We start from the raw sequence: 22,124 nt of genomic DNA on the forward strand, positions 1-22,124 counted from the left end.
AAAACTTCTTTAAGTGTATAATACCTCAATAATTGTGTATATTTCTAGGCAGGTAAAATTTTTCTCACCTACGTTAAAAAGAGATCTCTAGAATTTGTGACAATTACTTCTCTTGACTTGATCTGGTCATCTCATGGCATCATGAGATGGTTTCATGATGTCATAATATAGTATGATGCACTTTATCTATGTTATAATGCTGGACAAAGTGTTTGCACATAAAGCAGAATTGAACTGATATTTTCTTTAAAATCAAACGGGTAAGAAAACTAATAAATGAACATGTAGATCACTGAAACACAGAAATTTCAGTCTTGGAGTTACATTATGTCTTTTGCTCAAAAGAGCCCCTCAAAAGACAAATAATTTAGCACCATGACTAGGATATCCTGTTTCTGTGCCAACCTATTAATCCATGATGAAGTCAAAATATTATTTATTTTACTCTTTATATCAAATTAATCATTAATTGTACCTGTTGAACTGAGAGCATATGATATACTGTATGTGCACTCTTATAAGATGAGTTCAACTGCAAAATGCACAGACCCAGATCTGCCATTGCATAATGTGCCAGTAGATCTGGGACTGTGCAATTTGTTTAGAGTAATCAGTAGAACAAGCAGCATAGACTCTGATCCACGTGCGCATTATGCTACGGCAAATCAGGATTTTTTTATTTGCTGTTTAACTTGATTTATAAGCAGGTATATACGGTAAAACAAGAATACCATGAACAGTACATTGAACTTATAAGACTCCTTTATGTGAACACTAGTAGGGCATGGTTGATGTTGGTGTTTATTGACCAGTAAGTCTAATGACCTGGACCTTTGGTCAAGATAGTCTTGAACTAAACCTACTGTGCAGAACCCATACTAGATGTATTATGATTGACCACACAGTTTAAACAGGGACTCTGCTATGAATTGGTAAAGGTTTGGGTTTTGTGGTGTTTAACACCATTTTCAGCACATGATAGGCTTATATATGGCTGCCAGTATATTTGGTAGAGAAAGAAGCCAGAAAGACCCAAAGAAGAATCAATGACAAACAAGAAGCTACTAACAAGCTTTCTCACATACCTGAATTGGCTAAGCTGTGACTCAAATTCACATGGACTGAGGTGAGATGTGTGAGTGATCTGTAAGGCATCTGCCTTATACCTTTCAGCCATCTGGTTTCCCAAATTAGTACAGAGGACTGAATTTCCTCTCATGGTCAGAATATTCTTCTTGCCAGGAATATGATGAACCTGGATGATAATCCCTTATGAGGTTGCCCAGCAAAGGAGGTTCCAAAACCTCCATGCATGAAGAAGGAATATGTATACCTCCTGCTCACCTGAGGCATGTTACTCTTGATGAGTTGTCAGAGGAGACCATCACACAATGACTCCTTATTTGATTGATGCACCACAGTAAGGCAAAAAATACCAACCTCATTTATAGATTGTTCATGTGGAAGGTAGTGTCTTCACAGGACAACACACCCTTAAGAGCTAGCCCTTCTGGCTCCAATTGAGTTCCCCCCCCATATGACATGTCCATGAAGAGATAGAAGTGACATCCAGGGAATGCATTGGGACTCCAGTCAGAAACCAATCCTAATTTGCCCATCAACTCAGGTGGTGGTGAAATTCTGATCCAAGAGAAATCTCAACTGACAGGGAATCCCAGCGCTGCTTCCATTTTGCCATAAGTTGAAACTGGAGGTGGAATAATAAGTGCAGTCTTTCTAGTGGAACCAAGTCCACTGCAGAGTTCCAGGTCTCCAGCAGGGATACGTATTAGTGATTCAACAATGAAGTCTCAGATTGAAGCACACCCAAAGTGCCAGGATTCTGTCTATTCTGTTCAGAGGGACAAGGACTAATCCTCTATTGGTGAGTAAATTTATCCCCTCATATGAAATCTTGAGATCGAACCAATTCAGATTTCTCTTAGGTTTAGGATGAATTCTACTTAGGTCATTATGGATGAACAGCAGAACAAATCTTGTCTGAGTGACTCTAAGAGGCCATTTTGAATCAACCAGTCATTGAAACACTCGACAATAAGGATTACCAGTGACCTCAGGTACACTATTCCCATCACTCCGGTAAAGGCTTTGGGTTTGAAGGCAATACCAAATAGCAGAGCCCAAAGTTGAAAAACCTCTCAGTCCAGGCAAAACCAGAGGTGCTTCTTGAGGAGGAAAAATCAGGATGTGCAGAAAAGCATCATGAAATTTGACAGAGACTGCCCAATGGAAAAATCTTAAAGCATTCCTGACTGGAGCTGACGTCCCCATCTTGAAAGGTTCTTCCATTTTTGGATACTAGGAAAATCCAGGAGCAGAAAGCTGGAGACTGGTTGTGTAGTATCCTGTCTGCTGAGCCCTTCTATGGAAAGGTGTGCACCTCTTCACTGTACAAGATTTGTCTTGTGGCAAGGAATGGATGCTCCTGGGACTGAAATCAGTATCCTTCCTTTGTAATAAACATGATGCACACATTATCTGTTATGCTTAACCAGATTTTTGAAAGGTGGGCTATTCAAGCTATCATGGGCATAGTTGGAAGCGGTATGCATGGCAGAAGAGGGAGGAAGTCCCTTCGTCTGCCCACCCCCAGTGTGCTTAAAGAAATGGAGAGAGGCCTGCAAACTCCCTCTCTGGGTCTTTTAGGTGACTGAATCTAGCTACAGATGGGAGAGAGAGGGGGCTTAAAATGGGATTGTTTCCTGGACTGGGGTGTCTCCTCTTTAAGGAACTTCACTGTAGGTCCAAATGGGTGAACAATGCTTCAAAGCAGGTCTCTGCCTCCATGGGATCAGCCTTGAGATGGTTTTTACTGTGATCCACTTTCAAAGTGTCCTTGTGGAGGTGCAGCAGCTCAGCTTACATCACCATGGACAAGATATGCCATTAGGTTCTGGTAACCCCACCCCAAGAAGCTTTACCTGACTTTATCAGGTAAGGATATAACTTTCTAAGCCAAATGCTAATTAGAAATGTGTTCAGTGATTATTTGCTGTCCCCCTTCTGTACAACCATGTTGTCAAATTTGAATTAGAGACTGACATAAATGAAATGCTTAACCAGAGTCAATGAGGTGTGATATATATATATATCACACAGTAACCTAATTTGGTATGGTGGTGTTGTACTCACCAAGACATCCACACAGCAAGTTAAATGCCCTGTGATCAATAATGCCTGATAAATTGAATTCAGTGCAAAACTTGAAAACAGATCACAGTGATCTGCTTTTGGTAAGAAAGTATTATACTTAGCAAGGCAAATAAACATGCAAAAAAATATCTCAGAAACCGATATACTGTAAACGTAAAACTTAAAGTCACTGAAGTGTGAAATATAGGTCAGTGACTTGCTTTTAATAAGAATGTTTTACCACACACACAAAATATAGGCTACAACACCACATAATCAAAAATGCACAAGAAACTGGCCTAAAAGCAATACTTAACCAACGTTACTGAAGCATTAAATGTAGGTGGCATAGATCACATTTTGTTGTATTGTTGCACTCATCAAGATATATTCAACTACCACACTGCACATCTCTGGGGCAAACAATATCTGAGGAACTGACCTGGACACAAAAGCTTAACCAGTCTCTACAGTGTTGAGATTAGATCACAGCAAACTACTTTTGAGTGAAGTGTGATACCTGCCAGAAAACATGTACTAAGTTGTATGACTGTGGAACTTACGATATTTGAAAAATGTATCTAAATGCAAAACTATCCAAGGTGTAACAGAAGGATGAAGAACAATGCTAATGCTGTATGCTCCCTCCACATTGGATAAAATAAAACTTGTAATACTCACAGTTTTGTACATTTTGAAATGCATCGAATTGCGAGGAGTGAAGATTTGCTGAAGACTGCTATTGCTCCCCACTGGACGGTTGGCTTGTGTCAAGAGTAGGAAATCATTGAACATAAATACCACCAGTTCCTTGTTGCTTTTGGACTGAAATGAAGAAAAGTTTTAAAACTTTCGAATACTAGAAAGGATTTGTTTTTGAAAGCAAACATGCATCTCCAACTCCCCACCATGACAACTGTTTTCATTCTATGTCACTGGACCTTGAAGGAAGGAAAAATGTTGTAGGGTGAATGAAACAAAATCTTGTCATGAGTAATATAAAAAGTCCAATATTTAAGGTCCAAAGGTAATTCTGTATAAAAAGTCCAATATATAAGGTCCAAAGGTAATTCTGTATAAAAAGTCCAATATTTAAGGTCCAAAGGTAATTCTGTATAAAAAGTCCAATATTTAAGGTCCAAAGATAATACTGTGACCCCAGAAGAATTAACATTTATTTCACTCATAGGATTCAAGAAAGTTTTACCATTATTCTGAGCTGATTCCATCTGTTTTAATCTCTATATAAACTACACCTCTAAAATATGGGCACATTTAAGTGTTCCCTTATGTACTTTGTTATTTCAGGGGAATCACTGCCATAATTCTCTGCAGTCATAAAGTATTTCCAATATTGTATAAAAATATGTCAAAAATATCCATGAATCGCTTCAAACAATAAATAAGTAAAATTAAAGAAACAAAAAATATTCAATTAGTTTCAGTGAGTCTGGTGTCTGTGTGCAAAGAAAGAGAAATTTTAACTACTGCAACTTCATTAGCTTGCTCTGCATAAATGCCACACATTTTGTTTGAAACAGTAACATTTTAGAATCTCTTGTATATACGACTTCTTCCCAGATCCCATGGCGAGAAAGTGAAAAACCTTTACCCTTCTAACATGTATTTACCATAAAAAGTACTTATGAAATTAGTGTGGTGAATTTCCAGGCAGTGAGGGAGGATGTAAAACAGTTACTGTCTGATTGGAAGAGTGGATGGATAGAAGGTCATCATTTAATACCCTGTTTTAAATTATGTTATTGATGAATATTTACATGTGTATCTATACTGAATTACTGTCTCATTTGGCAAGTTTGTCAATTAATAGTCCTTACTCTCCAAACAGCCTGTAATGAGGAATAAATAAGCAAAAGTATATGAGATGAGATATGATATGACATGATATGATATATAATATAATATAATATAGTATAATATATTATAATATAATATAATATAATAATATAATATACTATAATATAATATAATACGATATAATATTTTAATAAAGTGTAAGCCTTCTGGAAATATAGTGGCCCTATGTCTCATGTATGCTTTGCAGTTGTGACAAAATCATGCCTACAATAGCAACAATGCAGTCAGAAGAGAGATCCCTATGTCTCATGTATGCTTTGCAGTTGTGACAAAATCATGCCTACAACAGCAACAATGCAGTCAGAAGAGAGATCCCTATGTCTCATGTATGCTTTGCAGTTGTGACAAAATCATGCCTACAATAGCAACAATGCAGTCAGAAGAGTGATCCTTATGTATCACCTATGTTTCACAAGTGAAAGAAACATAACCAATATCCCCAAAAATTTCTTCCAATCTGCTTGATTATATAAGGCTGCATGAATTTTACAGCTTAGTGAATGTTAAAAACATATATTAATTTCCAGCTTCTTTCAGTCAGACTTTGGTAAAAAGTACAAACCTTGATGGGAAGGAAAGAAAGAAACAGAAATGTTGGTTACCTTATACAAAACACCTGAATGTACAAGTTTTCTTGGTCCCAGACAATTAGTCACTGAGTTGAATGTGATTTTCTGAAGAAAATGAAGAAAAAAATTGTTTTGTTTAACAAGAATCTGTAATGGGTACTTTTTCTATATATCTAACAGGTTTATAAAATAAAATTTGACTGGTCAATGCTTTTTTGTTTAATTAAAAATTTAAGTGATTAAACACATCTTTTTCTGGCCCCTTGATGTGCCCAATGTTGATAGCTGGTTTCTGCCAGACATGTTCACACAGCAATCCAGTTAATAAACTAAGCTTGTAACTGGATAGAAGCTCATGATCAAACACTGAGGCAGTATTGCTTACATTCACTGAGCACATTTTGGACGTTCTTCATTGTGGATGCTGTATTTAAGTTAAAATTATTTTGCAAAAGTGCCAAACTCTCCACCATCCAACATGCCATATAACTTGCAGCATTTCTTACACAGCATACTGTTTGAGTTCTCTTCTATTCTACGTTATACTATATGTCAGCTGGGCCATTGTTCAGTACGATTTGCAGCTTTGCTCTGACCCCTGCCTGGCACTGAATGTAATATTGCTGTCCCTCTGTACAGTATGCAAGTTCCATGCATTCATGTCTTTGTTTTTGGCCAAAATTTGTGTCTGTACTTAAATGTATTCACTTATTATGCCCATATACATCATACCCACTTCCCACTGTGCATTTATTATGCCCATATACATCATACCCACTTCCACTGTGCATTTCTTATGCCTATATACATCATACCCACTTCCCACTGTGCATTTATTATGCCCATGTACATCATACCCACTTCCCACTGTGCATTTATTATGCCCATATACATCATACCCACTTCCCACTGTGCATTTATTATGCCCATATACATCATACCCACTTCCACTGTGCATTTATTATGCCCATATACATCATACCCACTTCCCACTGTGCATTTGTTATGCCCATATACATCATACCCACTTCCCACTGTGCATTTATTATGCCCATATACGTCAGACCCACTTCCCACTGTGCATACTGGCTGCTATAAAGCAATCATCTGACTTGAAAAGTTTCAATTAGTAGTAGTCCCTATCATGAAACTGCTGTATCTTTGATTTGTTTATCCATTAAACAATTCGACATCTTAATAAAGTAAAATTTAAAGGGCATTAAGTTTAGTTTACAGAATATTTCTTCGTCAGACAATCAATCAAGGTGTGGCCAACTAAGCTTGTTCAGTCATTAAGCTTGTTTAGTCATTATGTTTTCACAAGACAAAGGAGGTCTGAAAGCTTATCTCAAGGATTTGCTAAACAACCCAGACTGAAAGACTGCCCTGTACATACACGTGACAGAGCAGGAGAGTCAGATTAGGACAAAGCAGGATATTTTTACAAAATTTAATTGGGAGTTTGACTCCAAAAGACGGAGGATTTTAAATGAAAAGGCAAATTTTCCATTACTGCACATTTCTTCTACTTTTTATCCCAGTAAGGACCCAAAGCTTGGGTCACTAAGTGAGCAGTTTTTATCTGTTTGTATAGAAACTTTTGTGAAATTTCTGAGCCAGGGAAGATTATTTTAACTAGATCTGAAAATAATCTGCTACTGTAAGCTGGAGATTATGTTTGGCTATAAAGTTGGAAAACAGTTTCTCTGCACATACTCTTTATCCACATTTTATCCAAAATTCTTTACAGATGGATCCAGTGAATGGCATATTTGTTTTCATGTTTCATATACTTTAATATACTGCATGAAATCTTGCCACCAATGCAGATTTTAAAAATGAGCTTTACTATTTGTGTAGTTGTTGTCAGTTATAATATCCTTTAATAAGCTGCATAATGCATAGTCATTCCTGTCACCATAGCAGATTTTAAGATCAGCTTCACAGGATGGGCAGAAACCATTTTCTTGTCCTTTGAACTTGATTCCAACCGACGAAATTCCCAATTCCATCCATCACTGAATTTTGTGTCAGGGTCAGACTTCTTGACTTTTGGTTATCACTGTCCCTGTATACCTTGTATTTTTCAACTTTTGATTTAAATACCGACACAGGAAACATCTTTACAACTCTACAAACTCCTCCAATACCCTCTTCCAGAGGTATTCATCATATGCAAAAAAGAGCTTGGCTGGGACAGTGTGCTGAGATTTGCCCCTGTTATGCTAAAGATTATTTATTTACCACTTTTTACAATAAACCCTGAACTGTGTATTGTTTAAATGGCTACTTCCAATCAACAATATATCTTTTGTTTTTAACAGCATGGATGGGTCTTCACAGCAGAACCTATGTAATTAGGACAATGAAAATTCCAGATTGCTAATTATTATACACTTAAGAGTGAAATACTGAAAAATTATTGGTGTATGTTTGTTATATAAATCATTCCTGTATTTTTACATGTAAAAAAATTAGCTGTTATATTTCAACATGAAAATACACAATTTCCAATCATGCCATGTGGCATTTAAATACAAATATTGTAGCAGCCTTCAATTTTGGAGTACAGTATTCAGTCCTGGATAAAGACTTTATATAATAGCTACCAAATGCAGTCTTAATAATTTTCTTTAATCAATGCATTAATGACAAATTTGTCACATATTAAGTCAACATTAATTTCATATTAAGTTTTCTTCTTCAAATTACTGTCAGTTAGTATGGTCTACGGGTTTTGACAGTTATCGAAAAATACCGAGTATTCAACACAGTAGTTGGCATCCTTGATAATTTGACCAATATCTATCTTCATTTCAGTCTGTATAATACCTAATTAATATTTATAGATCTCAATGGTCAGTTTTGATAGGTCATTCCATTTAATTTGTGATTTCTCTTCCTTATTTTACTTGCTATGATCATATGTTGATTTTCCTTGTTATGCAGTCTTCATTGGTAGTGTTCAGTATTAGTAACATTGGTGAACATGTTGCTATCAAGAAAGACAAATAGATTTCATTTTATCCGAGTTAATAGGATTTGATGGTAGTAAACTGTAAAATATCAACTTGGTAATTTCTGTATAGAATTTTTGTGGAAATTTACTTTAAAGGTTCTGTTGCCATGATAGTAGCTCATGCTTGTTAGAAGATTCTAACAAACTTAGTGGGTTTTATGGGGTTTGTGATTTTGTGGGTTGTAGGTTTTATCAGAAGTATATGAGGTGTTGTGGACTGCATGAGTGATTTCACTCAGTAGCTTTGAAACTATTGATATCACAATTAGATTATGAGTTTCTTGAGTTGCTTTATTTATTATTTGTTTAGGTTATTCCTTTTCTGGAATTCTAGATATTTTGGACAGAACATTTTTTTATTTAAGTACAAAGTACTTTTTATTTAAGGAATTTTCCATCTCTCTTTCTCTTCCAAATTAAATGAATTCTATCCTTTTCTAACTTATTTTATAAGCAAACTATAAATTATTATAACAAGGTTGTATGGTCAAAATGTCTGTCTCCTCACTGATTAATAATTTATTCTATTTAGTAATTTCTGTCTTAAATTACATTATCAACCTATCTACATCTTTATGATTTAATTCTATACTGAATGGGATCTATTTTTCTTTTGATTCTGTGTGAGAATTTTGTCATGCTGCAAACAGATAATTTATTTGCTTACATTATATCATCAGTGATTTCCATGACAACACTGTACACCTTGTACAAGTTTAATTAGAAACTTGAAAAACATAATTTTCCAGAATTTTCAAAACTTGATTGTTCAAGTCATTGTGAGTTATCCTCACTGACTTGACATATTAAATTCAACTCAGTAATTAATCAACACATCATAAACATAACTCCAGAATTTTCAAAAGAGCCTAGGATATGGAGGTCATTGTAAGAGTTATCCTCACTGACATGACATGTTAAATTTGATTCTACTCAACATCTGATTAATTTAATGCTTCATACGAATTTATTAAGTCATGATTGACTAGTTTGTCCAAGTCATTGTCAGTGTTATCCTCACTGACATGACACACTCAGTTCTACTCAACACCTGATTAACCTAAGGCTTGATACTAATTTATTGTCTTTCATGTCAAGTCATTCTGAGTATTATCCTTAATGACATGACACACTCAATTTTACTCAACACCTGATTAACCGAATGCTTCATACAAATTGATTAAGTCATGATTCACTAGTTTGTCCAAGTCATTGTCAGTGTTATCCTCACTGACATGACACACTCAATTCTACTCAACACCTGATTAACCTAATGCTGCATACTAATTTATTGTCTTTCATGTCAAGTCATTCTGAGTGTTATCCTCACTGACATGACACACTCACTTTAATGCTGATTTATTTCCATTTAATCCAAACAACTACTATGCCATAGTTGTATTACCAAGTCAAACAAGCGTTTTCCTTGCAGATTTTACCTTTAACAAATTACAACTAAGTCATATTTTCCTTCCATAGCAAACTTATTGCAAATGAATCCAAACATAGTAAACCTCATATAATTTGAATTCTTCAAAAGTGGTACTAATATAATGAAGATTCAACTCAGCTTTTCATCATGACCCCACCCACCCCTGTTTAAGTTCAACTTGAATTGAGTGATATATCTTGTGCAGAAGTGATTACTAACACAGTAATACTTACCATGACCTAGCATGAGATTATCATGTGTAGACCTATACATCAAGACAATCATAATATTCTAGCCATTGTATAAATACAAGAAGACAGTTATGATTATGATTAAAAATTGTATTGATGTGTTAATAAATGAATCATCTTTTGTTATGGCTGACAAGAAATCAAGAGTACAAGTTTCCCACATTCTCCTTCTTAGTCATAGGTTGAAAAGTGTATTTATCTATGGTGTCATACTCTGCTGTAGCATGATCAGGTCCATGCTTGGTTGTTATAGTATCTTCATATAGGAATAATAATGCTATAGGAATAATAATACTATCAATAAAAATGACCATTTTGAGAGATAAAGCAATCAACTGAATCTATCTTAGCTTTTAGAAATGTAAATCATTTCTGCACAAGATATATCACTCAAAAACATTTGCTTCTGTATAAAGTTACATCTTCTGTATTGACAGTGCATAAATAGCATGTAATCTTGCTTGAGCTGACTTGCTTCTGTGGTCTGATACAGTAAAACAGTTTATTAAAAGTAAACATTAGAACTTACTGCAACAGATTAAGTAATCCCAATCTTATCATTCTCAAAATGCTGCTTTTTCATGAACTAATAAATATGATTCAAGTCAAGTTGAACTTAAACAGGGGTGGGTGGGGTCATGATGAAAAGCTGAGTTGAATCTTCAAAGCCTTAATTCTGGAACGAGACTGGTATATAATATATATGATATTTTTCTTGTCCAGCATGAACAGTGGATATATTCACATTAAAATGACATGTTTGTTTATATAATATGATGAAATATATATGGTAATAACGTATATCATGCTAGTTTATAACGGAAAAAATGAATAAGACTCTTCACCATTGACTACATACTGGTTTTAATATATTTTCTATTACTGTTAAATACTCAAAGACCTAAAGATTTTGTTACCTCTGGAAGTCCATCACATACAACTAACTTCTGCAACTGTTCCAGTCTGTCTGAGTTCTCCTTTTCCCGCACCCCTTCATTGACTTGATTGCACAGTTCTTCAGCCTTTGCAAGTGCTTCCGTCAAATGTTGATGGTCCGGATGTCCTTCTGGTGTGTATTTCAAAATCTGTAAAGAAAAGAAGATCTTGTTTCTTATTACTAGAATTCTCAAAAATATTATTCTGACATGAATCCATTTCATTTCCATGTACATGTATAATGCTGAGAAAATAAGGATTTTCTCTTACACAATAGATGTCTATAGTAGAGGCCAGCACATACCACAACCATTAATTCCCTGTAACTTAAAATATCTTGATGTCATCAAATGAGTATGCAGCCAATAGATACAAGAAAGATGCAAGTATGCTGTAGTACTAGGTCAACAGAGAGTGAAATCCATGTAAACAAGTCAAATTTTGTTTATTTGTTGTATCAGAATAAACATGACTTGAAATGAGGTATCAATTTGAAATGATAATTAATTACCTGCTTTGAATCTTGTAATTTTAAATAATCTACAAGTGTCAGGTATTTGTTTGTTGAAATAGACACCCATTACAAGTCATTATTTCTTAAAGTCCATTTTTGTAAATTAATGCTTACTGCCTGGTTTCAAATGAGGTGGTCATTACATTATAAGGTCACTTTTTGCCTTGGTGTATAATTTTGCTTTGAACTTATGTCAAGACTGGATGCAAAACGAAGTGGTTAAAATTTCTGTCTCTTGTTAAATAATGAAAAAGAAGCATTCTTCTACCATTTTAATGATTACAATAACAGTCACATGAACAAAAATGATAAAGTCAACTGTTGGAAGTCTTTAGCATTTTATAACCTGCTGTAAACTGGCTGTACTAGCATTTTGTTGTGGAAAACCTGTGATCTCAATGACAAAGTCATATTGAAAAAATTATTGCAGCAAAATAATATTTTCTGTGAGTATCTGATAGAGAAATACACTTTTCTTTGAATATTTGATAAAACAAATCCTTGGTTTTCATCCTGTGCCAATTAGATGAATTTTTAGACACTCATTCAGTTATTATTTGATCGACAATATGCGGTAGAATAATTTTTCAAATACTTTTCAATGTATTGACTGTAACTTGACATACATGTTAAGAGTTGCGCAAAAACATGCACATCAGTTTATGAATTTTAAAAATGATTTAGGATTTCTTGGATTGTATGATTGAAAAAAAAAAGAAAAAAATATAAATTTTCTTAAAGTTAAATACTTCAAAATTTTGCAGGCAATTTACTTTACTGAAATGTATAAGATTTCAATATGTACTAATGTGAACGTAACTGTAACAGCAATGACACACACCTGCTATCCCATAATTCACTGAATGACCCACACCTGCTATCCCATAATACACTGAATGATCTCGGTCTATGTTGTTCACTCTTGTAACGATGTCAAGCAAAATAAATAGATCATGATCTGCCAGTGAATTCTGAGATATGGCAAAACACTAAGTGCAGCTGGACATGCTTCATAAAGGTACTAATTTTAATAAATACTAACATACTTTAATATACTTTAAAAAAATTCTTGAGTGCTTGTAATTCTAAGGTGTAATTTATACAAAAGTGCTTTCCGTTTTCTCCAGTGTAATTTACATGCCCAGGGGTAAACATAATTTTCCCAGAGAATTAAAATTCAGTCTCTTATCAGGCATCTTTCATCTTAGTTTTATATGTAATTGTAACAAGTCCTCCACATTTAAAGAATGCATGAAAAATAAAATAAAAATGTATATAATTTTTTTTAACCATAATTACATATGCAGAGTAAAACCTATTTTTCAAGAATTTCCTCTGAAATAATCAAATATAAGAAAACATGCTTAGAGCGAACTTGAATTGACATTTTCCCTCTTTTTAAATGATCTGATTTACATCATGAACATAGGTCACCTTTTCTACGAATATAAAATAATATTTCTCAAAAATATGTCATTATGTGACTCAGAAAGTCTGTGAATTAAGCTGCCGCTCCTCAATGTCAGGGTTTTCCAAATAAGTGGTCTTTTAAGACAAGTTTTACTGCACAGCATTAATGGATATTATTGAAGAACAAAATATGTCATAAAGCAAAATAATGAACCCTGTCTTGATAATGCCTTCTACTTCTCGTACCTTCCTTTAAACCAACCAATATAATTACTTAAAAGCAGAGATCATCTGCAAACTGCAGACCCAGCTCTGGCATGGTATAATGTGCCAATGGATTGGGGTCTATGCAATTTCTTAGGAGTGAACAGTAATACAAAAAAATATAGACCCTGATATGTCATTGCATTATGTGATGGTAGATCAAGGTCTATGTTGTTTGCAGTTGGACTTGGCTTGTATGAGAGTATATACTGTACTTGAAAACAATGAGGCTTAAAAAGCTATCTTCATTTGAGTGCCAACTTTTAATGGATTTTTCAGAGAAAAAAAACCCCATTGCTATTCGATTATCATGTGCTTCTTTATTGCCACATGTCTGACAATACAGAGTTAAAGAGTATTCATCGCCATCAAATGTTTCTAATGTTAATGAGATTTTACTTGACAGTGGAATAATAATTAAACTAAGGCATACATTGCTGTAAAAATATTTAAGCAATTATTTTCCCTTCCAGTGTAGAAAATCTAAGTGACTTAAAAGTTACATGCAACCAGACCATACTGACAAGGAGGGAACATTTAGCTTGGACTTGGGAAATGGTGTCCAGTAAAATGTAAGCAATGCAATAGCAGCAGGCATTGTATTACAGCTATTAAAATTTAAGACTCTGCGTGTGTGTGTGTGTGATTTGGATTTTTAACTTGGCTTAAAAAATGTTTCAGTCATGTTGCTATGACATCTGCATTGTGGCAGTTTATAGTGATGTCTAGCACTGAGGCATCATGCTGAAGACATGCAGCTTGATGACTCATCCAGTCATATTATCCTGACACAAGGCCAGCCAGTCCTAACACTAACCTGTTTATGCTGAGCACCAAGCGAGGCAGCTGTCAGTACCATTTTTAAAAGTCTTTGGAATGACTTGGCTGGGGTTTGTACCCACAACCTCCCACAAATTTTAAGATTGCATGAGGAAAGTTATACAAAATGGAAGAAAATAGAAAGCAACTCAATGTAAACAAATATGCTGGCAATGACAACACTGGGCTAAAATGTTAAGAGTATCGACTATAGTGTGTTCTCTGATATATATTTGCAACAACAACAAAAATGGGGAAAATTCTGATAGGTTTTAAAATATGTTACACCAGTGCACGGAAGTAGTGGTAAAGCTAATGTAGCAATTCTTATGTAACCCACACTGTTTAAATTGTCTGAAAAACACATTTCCAATCAGCTGATTAAGTTTGATATTTACCATCCTAAGACCTAAGAAGTATCTTTCATGGCATACACCAAAAACTCTTGTTCGTAATGGGTGTGACAATATTGAATTTTAAAGCTTTTATTCAGACAGCACAAAGGAACATGCATATAAATGAAATGATAAATCTTCAACACACCTATTACTAGTTTAAATGGCACACGAAATGGTAAATATGATCAATCACATTCATTAACTTGTTCAGTAGTTTCCTCACACCTTAAATCTAGAATGCAGAAAAACTGTTTTGTAATGGTTATATTTTACTTGATTATTTACTATTTACAGTTCTAAGAAAAATCTAGATCACATCCTGAAACTGCAAACAAGAGCAGTTAGGCCTATATTTAAGGTTGAACACCGTTTTTATCTGATCCTCTTTGTAAAGAATTAAGACTGACGAAAATTACTCACAGAGTCAAATACCATATATGCTTGCTTATAAGTGGAGTCAAAGTGCAAGCAACAAAGATCCTAATCTGTAAAAGCATAAAGATTCTCCTGATCTGGATTTATGTTGTTGTTCTAATGATTACTCCTAACAAACTGCACAGGCCCAGATCTGCCGATGCATTATGTGATTGCTGACCTGGGTCTCTGCAGTTTGCTTTATATTCATCTTAAAAGCAATTATATATGGTATTAAAAGTATTTAATTGTTTACAAATGTAAAAAAGAAGGATCAACGACACATTCGATAGAAATTCCAAGATATATCAGTGACTCAAACCCTACCACATGAGAAGAGTTGCCAAATTAATCTACTTAATACAAGGTATCGCAACCCAAAACATAGAGTTATCATATATACCCACCCATAACTCACACCCAAATGCAACAACAATGACCCTGATCTGCAGTAACATGTTTTGGAATATCAGGATCTGTGTTGTTTCTTCTACAGATTAGTCCTAACAAACTGCACAGACTCAAATCTGCCAGACTTGCATTATGTGATGGTAAGTCTGGGTGTGTGCAGTCTGTAATAGGCTCTGATTTCTATGTGATTATATATGGCATGGAAACTGTGTGTCTGTGTGATTTGGATTTTTAACATAGCTTTAACAATTTTTCAGTCACACTGCTACGATGTCTGCAGTGTGACAGTTTATAGTGATGTCTAGCACTGGGACATCATATCACAGACATGTAGCATGATGTCCCACCCAGTCACATCATCCTGACACTAGGCCAACCAGTCCTAACACTAACCTCTTGATGCTGAGTGCCAAGTGAGGCAGCTATTAGTACCGTTTTTGTAAGTCTTTGGTATGACTCAGCCGGGGATCGAACACACGACCTCCTGCATCTGAGGCGGACATTCTAACCACTAGGCCACCGGAGCAGTTTCGGTATGGAAAAAGTTTCCTTTTGTCAGTTGCAATATAATGGAATCAACTGCCACTATGACCTTTAACTCATCTAGTACCATTTTTTTAAAACCATAGTCTATAAAAAAGACCCTATAATTACAGTGTGACCCTGCTATAACACGGTAGTTGGCAGCCATAGAACCCGACCATGTTATAGACCAAACCATGTTATAAGCAACCGGTTCAGTTACCTAAAGAAATGACGCATGTATCAACAACAAAAAATTGCAAGGGGGATAGGTAATAAATGTGGGAGGTAAAATATGTGCTTCATCTGCACAGTTAGCATCTTAAATTGATGCATATTAAATGAAAAATACTGTTCCTCCCTGCCTATTGAATAAACCATTTTTTTTTACATTTGTAGTAGCAGTGTGATGCTGCCTTCCATGCATGTGTCAGAAATTTAACAAAGGGGTGTCCTGAAGGATTTAATTCTTACAGAAAAGAAGAGGAATTTTACTTACTGTCCACATGCAAATGGCAGTCTTTGTAAATATATTATTTACTAGCGAGTGGCTGAAAATCCGACAAAACATAGATTACGAGATAATGCGTCTGGTTGATCTCCGCTATCGGAAATGTCAACAACAAAAAAGTGGATATCTCACAACATACAGTACTCATGCTAGATGTCAAAATAAGTGGATTATGATATAACAATACACTGTTTAGATGGTTTTCAATATGGATAAAGAATTTTTTTATGTAACAATAGATAAATTTCAGTGCATTTTATATCCTGTTTGCGGCTTCCTTCCATAAGGCCTCTCCACTCCAAACTAATGGTTATATATACAAGTTTAAACAGCCAACAATGTCACCAATAAGAAAAAATTGCCAGATGGTATAATGTGCCGCCAACAAGGGAAAAAAATCCAAGTTTGCGACATTGGAGAAGCCTTATATGATCCCAGAATAAACTTTTTACATGTTATTTTTCGTACTTTTAAGAAGAAAAAACTTTTTGTCTATGAGAAAAATACATATAAAATTTTAGGAGCCATGCCACGATCATCTTGTATTATTTATACGCGATCTCTTCCCCCAAAATGATAATAAACCTTTTACGTTTCTTTTGTGTACTTTTAAGAAAGATTTTTTTTTTCATGTATGAGAAAAATACAGGTATATGAAATTTTGGGAGCCACATCACCACCGTGTTATATCCGAATCTGTGTTATAACGGAGCATGCTATAGCGGGGTCACACTGTATATTTATTACTACTAATGTGTTGCATGTGACATTAAATGTATTTCAGTAATCACACTGGTGTTAAATTCATCTTGTAATATTATATACAATTTACATGTGCTTAGTCATTGTACTGATGTTAAATTCATCTTGTAAAATTATGTACAATTTACATGTACTTAGTCATTGTACTAATGTTAAATTCATCTTGTAATATTATATACAATTTACAAGTACTTAGTCATTGTACTAATGTTAAATTCATGTTGTATTTTAGCCATTGCACTGATGTTAAATTCATCTTGTAATATATCATGGTCATTAGATTAATATCCACTTCTGAACTTGTATCACTTTATTATTATAAAAAAACATAACTGTCATACAATTTTTAAGTTCATAATATTTGTATTTTTGTATCAAATAATCATGTGTTTGTTTGCATGTGTTTTTATGTAAAAAAATTACTAGCAATAACCTTTGCACCTTTAATCTATAAAATAGATTCTATATCTTCCTTTCTTAACTGACCATATCTTAACTCTGAATGTGCATACCATATTTCATATGTACATGTTCTGATAGATATTTTTTCTCTGATATATTAATACTGATATGAGTTTCTGTGAAGTTTAATACATGCTAACTGTATTACCCTCAATAAATATATAAATAAATAAATTATTATTATTATTTATTAAAACCATATCTGAATAGTTTAACTGATTGCTACATACCTTCTCTATTAAAAGTGGATATTTTGTGATCCTTTGCATTGGTTTGAGAAGAAAACTGCTGAGAGGCATTCCCTTAGTTTTCGGATTCTGAACACATTTCTGAAGGGAAAAAAAATAATCACACAATATGGTTTCTCACATTCTGATATGTGTATGATCACTGTGTAGTTCACAACACTGGAGAATATCTCTACTTTTTCATCCAATGACTTATGTCTAACATGACATGACTATTATCTAACATCACACAACTGTTTTATAACATCACATGACTATTATCTAATATCACATCACTATTATCTACCATCACATAACTGTTATCTAACATCACACAACTGTTTTCTAACATCACATGACTGTTATCTAACATCACACGACTATTATCTACCCTCACATGACTGTTATCTAACATAACACAACTGTTTTCTAACATCATATGACTGTTATCTAACATCACACACCTGTTTTCTAACATCACATGACTGTTATCTAACATCACATGACTTATCTGTCATCACATGACTTATCTAACATCACACAACTGTCTAACATCACAAGACTGTCTTTTAACAGCACATGACATCAAATGATTTGATTTTTGTTCTGAATGGCTCATAATCAATTTGACTTGATTGCATGGCATCATCATATATATGTTATTTTATCACTTTAATTTCAGTAGTTATCAAGCCAGCCATCTGTATTTAAACCTCATTTCCATGATTATTTCAAATTTTTTGTGTGAAAAGCAAATATTTTCCCCTCTTTTTAAATATGGAAACATTTTTAATGTACAGTTTGTCCTTTATATACTTTATCTGTACTAACAGGGTTACAATTTGTGCATAAACAATGCTTTGTAGCCAGGAATCTGAAGAAAAAATCCTTCATTATTCATTGATGATGGATAGGAACATTCCAACCTTGAGATGAAGGAATCTATTTTCTCACATTTCTGATCAACATTGAAAAGCCTTTGAGTCACAATGCCAAGGCAGAAAAGCCTTTTCCTGCCTCACAATCATATGGATTTTATCCTGACTTGGGGACTCTTTTTTTATGTCAAGATATTTTTTAATGCAAATCAAAAAGGCCTCAAACATGGTCTTCGTCCTAACTTGGGGACTATTTTTTACTGCAAGATATTTTTTAATGTAAATAAATTGTGGATATTAACAGGCTTATCCACAGACAGATATTCAGACAATGAGATGGACAGATTAGACAGACAATAATGAGGACAGATAAGACAGATGATGATGAATGTAACTATTTACACTACCTTATGAATCTCGTTAAAGAGTGGCCTGCTTTCTGAAAGGCGTTGTAACAAGGCAGCAGCATTAAGCTGACAGCTACAGAACCGGATGTAGGGACTCATATGAGGTAACTGTGAATAAAAAGGACATTTCTGTGATGCATTACAGATGACAAAAATGTGATAACTGTTCCAGACCGTTATTGTCTTGCCTGACAGCATTAGAAAATTATTTCCAAAATTCATTTTCAAAAAGTTCATTTTTATTTGGTGAACTGCATATATATTTGTCATATCCTTAAATTTAAGCTCAAAAATAGGATAAGTTGACTTAAATGACCTTTTTATGGGAAGAAAATGTCTCTGAGGGAATTAGTTATTCATTTTGCAATGTAAAAGAAAGTGAAGAAGGAGATCTGCATTTTATCTCATGAAAAAGAGATACTTTGGAACAAACAGTTACATCAACCTGAGCAAACATCTTAAGAATGTGAAAAAGTTAAGGAAATATATCAAGCAGTCATGCTTGGTATCTCTTCCTAATAAAAACAGAAATTTATTCTCATTTTGCAGTATCTTCATGATCAATAAACCAGTTGCCACTTTTGAACTGTGCATTCTGGAAGCAATGCTATGGGTCATTAAAAATGATAAAGTGTATCAGCTTGCGAGAAAACAATCTGCTGTAGTGGTTTGTTTAATTGCAACTCAAGATGGAATCAGATACATGCAGTGTGAAGTTAACACATACTGGTATACCATGGAGAATATAGAGTTGTATTGCTGAGACACCAGACTGGTATAATATTAAGACTGTAGACAGGTATAATATTAAGGCTGTAGACTGGTATATTTTAAGGCTGTTATATCGTCAAAACTGTAGGCTGGAATATTAACACTAGACACTGGTATATTATTGAGACTGCAGACTGGCATATTATTAAGACAAACAGACTAGTATATTGTTGAGACTGTCGACTGGTATATTATATTTGGAACAACATTGAAATTTTCCATCAAGTCAAGAAAGAAACCTTAGATGTAACTGGTCACAACTGAGAACTATATTCTGAAAAACTTTCATTCACATGTAACAACTATATCAACCAAAAGAGAGAAAGTCACAATCAAAACAATCTCTGACTTTGCTGTCATAATATGTGGTGCATTCCACCAAAGTTGAATCACCAAACACATCAAATTGATGTGCATTTCTACAACTATTCTGAGGTTTTTTCATGACCTGATGGAAGTGTCAAAGCCATGTTCCGATTATGGTATATTATTGAGACTGCAGACTATATTCTTGAGACAGAAGACTGGTATATTATTAAGATTATAGACTAGAATGTTATTGACACTGTAGACTGGTATATTGTTGAGACTAAAGAATAGTATATCATTAAGACTACAGACTGGATATTATTGAGATTTTAGGCTGCCATATTATGAAGAACTGAGACTGCAGACTGGTATGTTGTTAAGAATGAAGGCTGGTATATCATTAAGACTATAACATGATATATTATTGAGACAGTCACTAAAGACTTGTATGTTAATAAGACTGCAAACTGATATATTGGTGACACAGCAGACTGATTTATTATTAGACTGCAAACTTGTATCTTGCTGAGACTGAAGACTAGTTTATTAAGACTGCAGACTGGTGTACTATTGAGACTATATACTGATATATTACTGAGACTGTTGAAGTAATGTAGGCCATTATTTCCACATACAGTGAAATCTCCTGAAAACAAAACTCCCCAGGACCAATATAACATTTTAGTTTTTAAGTTTTCTTTCCACCAAGTTAATTGTACTACAAAATAAGGAAATTACAGAGTCCAGACAGCTATCTCACTTGAATTTTCTAATGAGATATTTGTCTTGAGAGGTTTCACTGTACATGTATGGCATATATTTGTAGATATCATTTGAATTTGGTTACACTGGTTAGAAAACCACACTGTTTTGGCACTGCTGATACACAGTATTATACATGTTTTGGTATTTTCAATGCTAATTACAATTCCCTTTAATCCAAATTATTTTGTGGTCTGTAAGCAAATGTATGCAAAACCTTTAATATCTACTGAAATTTTTCTACACTTTCATAATCACTATATATTTGCACATTTGTTTGAGAAAATATGCAAAGTAACACTCACATATTCACAAAGGATGTCTCCAATCACTTCAATCACCTGTCCATTCCGAATCTTCTTACGTACTCTGAAAGCCCTGTCATTAAAACTTATTGCATTCAAAGGTTATCCTTGCTTTGAAAATGTGAAGGACACAATAAATCTATTTGAAAATTATGCAGCAATAAAATTTTCTATCCTGTAAAATTAAATTGGCAAGACATTTAGAATTTTTTAAAACAAGCAAATGGTTCATAAATTATTTATGCTAAATAACTTTTGAATTAGATGAACCAAATCATTACTGACAAACATAACTCCCGAAAATCTTTTTAAAAAAACATTATGACATGTTCATGAAGAAATAATATACAGTTACTGTAATGTAAAATGTATAAGAGTATCAACCAAAAAACTAAAAACTGAGATATTTCTATTATTTGTTTCCAAAATGAACTTTAGTTCTTTTAACATATACACAATTAAAATTAATACATTATATTCCAACTTTTAATTATTCAGGAATATCAAGTATCCACCCCACCCCCACCAAGTAAATACTGTTCTGCATTTAAGTATCAACAAGAGTCCAGTTAAAAGACTGATGCTCTATGGCCCAAAGAGAATTTCCTAGAATTAAATAGACGATTTCTTCTTTTTCTGGCTGAGTGTTGAAACCATCTCCAATATTCTTGAGTAGAAACAAGATTTTCAAGCTGGCCACTATAGTTGCCATACTGAATGGTAAGATGGCCCCATTTTTA

At 34.1% G+C, this 22,124-nt stretch overlaps 1 protein-coding gene across 3 annotated transcripts in view; it reads right to left on the reverse strand.

Moving 5' to 3' along the window:
- LOC149799063 (intersectin-1-like) overlaps nt 1–22,124 on the reverse strand; it is a 224,540-nt gene that overhangs the window by 44,112 nt on the left and 158,304 nt on the right. For all 3 annotated transcript variants that reach the window (XM_089958036.1, XM_089958037.1, XM_089958035.1), the window contains exons 35-40: nt 21,385–21,457; nt 19,238–19,345; nt 17,956–18,054; nt 11,220–11,387; nt 5,634–5,705; nt 3,835–3,978 (exon numbers count right to left, since the gene is read on the reverse strand). In XM_089958036.1, the coding sequence (XP_089814162.1) occupies nt 3,835–3,978; nt 5,634–5,705; nt 11,220–11,387; nt 17,956–18,054; nt 19,238–19,345; nt 21,385–21,457 (664 nt within the window). The remainder of the gene's footprint in view (nt 1–3,834; nt 3,979–5,633; nt 5,706–11,219; nt 11,388–17,955; nt 18,055–19,237; nt 19,346–21,384; nt 21,458–22,124) is intronic.

Source organism: Sinohyriopsis cumingii, chromosome 5, assembly GCF_028554795.1.
Source record: "Sinohyriopsis cumingii isolate HCF-2022 chromosome 5, ASM2855479v2, whole genome shotgun sequence".
Lineage (NCBI taxonomy): Eukaryota > Metazoa > Mollusca > Bivalvia > Unionida > Unionidae > Sinohyriopsis > Sinohyriopsis cumingii.